We start from the raw sequence: 4,460 nt of genomic DNA, 5'->3' as shown, positions 1-4,460 counted from the left end.
CGCCAATGGACGAGAAGTACCTGCCGGAGCTGATGGCGGAGAAGGACTCCCTGGACCCGTCCTTCACGCACGCCCTGCGGCTGGTGAACCAAGGTGAGCGCGGTGCGGGAGCGGAGCGGGGCCGCCGTGTCCCGCCGGGGCTGGGACGAGCCGGAGTTGGTGCCGATCGCTCGGTGAAGGGGTTTCCTCTTCGTTTGGAAACGCTTAAGCGGTTGGGTTTTTTTTCCTGTCTGTTCAGGCTGCCGGTGTTTCCCGGCTCCGTCCTCATCGCCGGGCTGCGGGGAGGAGGTGCGGGGCTCCCGGGCGGTGTGTCCTGTCCGTCCTGCCTTCCTGCTGCTCCTCCAGCAGGGAAAACATCCCCCCAGGCAGCGGCAGAGGCTGCCCTGCCTTCCCTGACACCTTTCATAGGTGTCTTTTTTTAAATAAGAGCGAAGGTATAACCGCTTGCTGCTTGAGTTATAAATTATTCCAAGTTTTCTGTGCTCTGCTTGGGCTTCGAGTCGATAAAAACCCCAGAGAAGGTTTCCCCGGGGTGTGTTTCTGAGCAGCTTATTGTTTACAGACGTGGAAACCTGTTTTAAAAAGGAGCCTGCAACCGATGTCCTTTCCTCCGAAGTTCTGGCTCTGTGACTAAAACATTGAGGAACGAGCAACGCATTTGGGTGAATCTTTTAAAGCAAAATATTTTGTGTTCTTTTTGCAATGATGTAACTCCAAATAATAAGCAATTCCTACTCCTGCATCCAGCGTGTCAGATGTGCTTTAAAGTGCTCGCTCTTTGTTTCACTGATACAATTCTGAATGGAAAAGTAATTCTGCGTGGTTTCCAGTATGATTTAGTGCAAATTTGGAAATAGTGTGTAATTGTCAGGAGACTTAAGTTCAGCTCTGGAGAGACAAACACTTGGTGCTTGGGATGCTCAAGTGAAATAAGCTACTAACTGATCTCCTAATCTGATTTACTGACAGCCGAAATTATTTTGGCTTTAGTTGAAGTGTTTGCACTTCAAGCTGTGCTGGGATACTTTGCTTCCTATAGCAGAAACAGGTAGAAATCTATGTATTTTCTTTCAATGCATTGTTGTAGTTCTTGTGTAATGGGCTGCGAGTGCCCCTCTCCAGATCAGAAGGGGAACCGACTATTGTCTGAACCATTCTAGAGTCAGGGGTAGCTGTCACAGTTTCAGCTGTGGAATGCTTGTGCCATGTGGTTTGTGGCTGCATGTCCTTGGATGTCTGCTATTTTGCATTTTTTTATTAGCTTTGTAAAAAATGCTGCTGTTGATAATGGGAGAAGAACTATGATAATGAATAGATATTTGTGGGTTTTGCATAAGTAAAAAAACTTGTTAGAATTTATCTTGATGGCTGGGAATTTAAGACTGAAAACTAGTGAAGCTCCTCTTGAGCTAGTGGAGGTAGAATCATTTTTTTCATAGATAAATTATTTACAAAGTTCCAGAAGTATGTGATTCCCAATTTACAAATGTAACATTTATGGTAGTAGATATGACTGTATGGCTGTTACCAAAAGTATGACTTTTTAGGACTCTGATAGTATTTTAAGGTTCTCATTCTCATGAGAACTGAGAGAGCAGACAACCTTCTGCCTGCTTTTATCATTTCATACTTGGTATCTGCATGTCTAGTTTCAACTCCAAAAATAAATTATAATGTCAATGAAAAAATGCAGATGGATGTGGATTCAGCATCTTTATTGTAGGATACCTCTAGATGTTTTACTTTGAAAGTGAAGTCTTGCATTAGGCAGAGAGTTCAAGGAGTGTGATTATCGACTGGTTAACTAGTTTAAAATGCACATTCTTATCATATCTATGTAAAATAAATATATCAGGCAGTTGTTGAGTCACCAAAGAACCAAATAAGATGAAGTGACTGTATGGGAAATGGATGACTTCAGGAGGAGATGTTTTACAAATCCATCCTGTTATGATGCTAACTTTATCAGTGACTGTTTTTTCTTCTCAATTGTAGTAATTCTGTGTGGTTAAGGCAGTTATTAGTGGAAATGTATATGTAAGAGTTCTGGTGTGTACTTAGCAAGTCAGATACACTGAGTTCTTTCTATGATAGTTCAGTCAGCAGGTAAATGAAATGTAATTTTTTTCGTCTAGGTTTGACTAGCTTTTCAGTTTAGAATGAAACATGTTTCTCAGTTTGGATTCTTCCAGGTTTGTGTAAGAATGTTTTAGCAAAGGTTTTAAGTGCTTAAAATAACCAGCTTAATTATGTAATAATATATTGATATCTTAATAGTATTACATTTGCTATCTGTATTTACCTGAACTGAAATGTTGTAGATCAGCCAGTTTTCTTTAAGGCTCAAGATTGATTTGTAAGAATTGTATGGTTGAATTAGCAAATCCTTCAAAGGTGCTGAAGGAACTGAAGTGTGTACTGTGTAGACAAAGAACCAAATTGCTGACAAATTTCTGACAATGTTGAAATTTAGTTTTGAGGGAAAAGTCCTGTGTCTAGACTTCCAAAATCTGTTAATTATAGTTCTCAAATGAAGTGGACGCATTTGCATATGACGTTTATAATTACAAATTATGAATTGGGTACATAGAGATTACATAATTTTAACTGATTCAGGGGAAAAAAAGTGGAGCTTGAAATGCTTTTAGAGTTCCAGGGTAGCCTTTCAGTTGAAAAAGAATGCTGTGGAGATAGGTAGGATGCTGCAAGAATACTTTCCTGGGTGCTATTATTAATCTGTATTTAAAAATTGAGAGATTACAGCATCTCCTTTTCCCCTAACAAAACCTTGTCTGAAGCTTTTTGAAAGCATTGCAATAAAACATCAGTGTCCTTCATTGTTGTTGCATAGTATATGGCAGTGCTGATTTTTCTTGTTGAGAAAATTGGTTAAGTATTTTATGAGTTTTTCTCTTTGAGACACAAATGTAAGACCTTTTGCATGAATTTTGCTTCAAACAGTTGTTGAAACATTCATCTGCTGCTTAAATTTTGAACAGTAGGAATCTTTTGCAGGAGTCTAGACTATATCCTTTGCTGTAATTAAGATTATTTACTTGTATACTTGAACATTAAGCTTTCCTTAAAATGGCATTTTTTTAACCTGTAAGCCTTTAAATATGCTATAGATTGGAAGTAGACTTGTTTTTTGTGTAGTAAGATGACCAGGCTAGTAGGATTAATTTGCAGCTGGTAACAGACAATGGGAACTGGAATTATGTCCAATCATTATCTTTTAATAAGTTAAGTCATTGAAGAAGCTCAGGAAAGGTGAGATTCTGCGAAGAAGCAAGAGTTTAGTACATGCTTGTTTGTATTTTGCCTGTTTGCAACTCTCAGGTGCTCATCTTGGTGCAAAATATGAAAAATATTTTTTCATGTGGAAGTGATGCTTGTTCTGAGAGCAGGGTAGATTATTGTGGTTTTTTTATTGCAAGGCACTGAGCAACTTTACTTTTCTGCCTTTTTTGAGTTCTTTATTTTGAAGGCTGACTTTGCACTTGGGCTTGTATGTAAATGTGCCAGTGAAATGTTGATTGTCATGATTTCACAAATGGTGCTGTAAAAACTCTGAAAGATCTGTAAGACAAGTGTCACTTTATCATCTTTTACATCTGTGGGTATTGATTAATGGCAAGTATTTTGTGAATGCTGCGTAAAGCATGTGAAACTGCAGATGGAAGAAGCTGACTGTGAATAAAACATGTCGATACCGAGACGTGTTTTGTGACAGGGGAGATATTAATATGGATGCCTGTCACTTGTTTGACTTGTATGATTTTAAGTGTGTAGCTGAGGAGCACCCTGTAATCAAAGACTGGGCAGGTGAAGTCCCTTATGTCAGAAGTTAATGAGCCCTGGTGCTGTTGCTGAAAGACAGCTCTTCTGTATAGAGTATACCTGTGGAATTCTTCTCTACAGCTCATTTTAGCTGCTTTGAGATTTGAGACAGTATCTTAAATTGGCAAGGCTTCTTTTAAATTGTCAACAAGATGATGTATAGGGATAACAAGGGATAACAAGCCTTCCCATCAGTAGATGGCTGTATGTGCTAGCTGTGTCTTGAATGGGTTTACTGAGCCACGTGACAAGCAGTGATCAGGAGAGGCTTTCTGGCTCTTCTGTCAAATTTTAAGTAGGATTTTAGTAATCAAATAGACCAGTGCCTCCCTATGTATCAGAGTGGAATGTGAGAAGTGTACTGGCTTTCTGCATTGTGGAGGATATCAGCTACCTGATTTGTTTAGCAGGTAAGGGATAGCTCAGCAAAAATGTTTGATGTAGGAACTTAGAAATGAAGATTCACTAAATGTTACTGATTTCAGCAAGCAAGAGATTTTGGGTGCTTAGCAAAGATTTCCTGATTTTTTTTCCAAGCAAAATTCTAATTTTTCACGTTTCTAAAATGTGTACTTGATTACATAGTGAAGTGTCACATATATGTTATAAATCAATTTCCT

General features: G+C 39.0%; 1 protein-coding gene across 1 annotated transcript in view; it reads left to right on the top strand.

Annotated features, from left to right (window-relative positions):
- The first annotated feature begins 5 nt into the window (after positions 1-5).
- The window catches only part of KHDRBS3 (KH domain containing, RNA binding, signal transduction associated 3), an 84,272-nt gene continuing 79,817 nt past the window's right edge, over positions 6-4,460 (top strand). Inside the window, exon 1 of the mRNA XM_009997728.1 lies at positions 6-93. Coding sequence (XP_009996030.1) covers positions 6-93 — 88 coding nt within the window. The remainder of the gene's footprint in view (positions 94-4,460) is intronic.

The sequence above is a fragment of the Chaetura pelagica genome, unplaced genomic scaffold (genome assembly GCF_000747805.2).
Source record: "Chaetura pelagica isolate M959 unplaced genomic scaffold, ChaPel_1.0 scaffold200, whole genome shotgun sequence".
In the NCBI taxonomy this organism is placed as follows: Eukaryota; Metazoa; Chordata; class Aves; order Apodiformes; family Apodidae; genus Chaetura; species Chaetura pelagica.
This window is presented reverse-complemented; position numbering and strand designations above follow the sequence as displayed.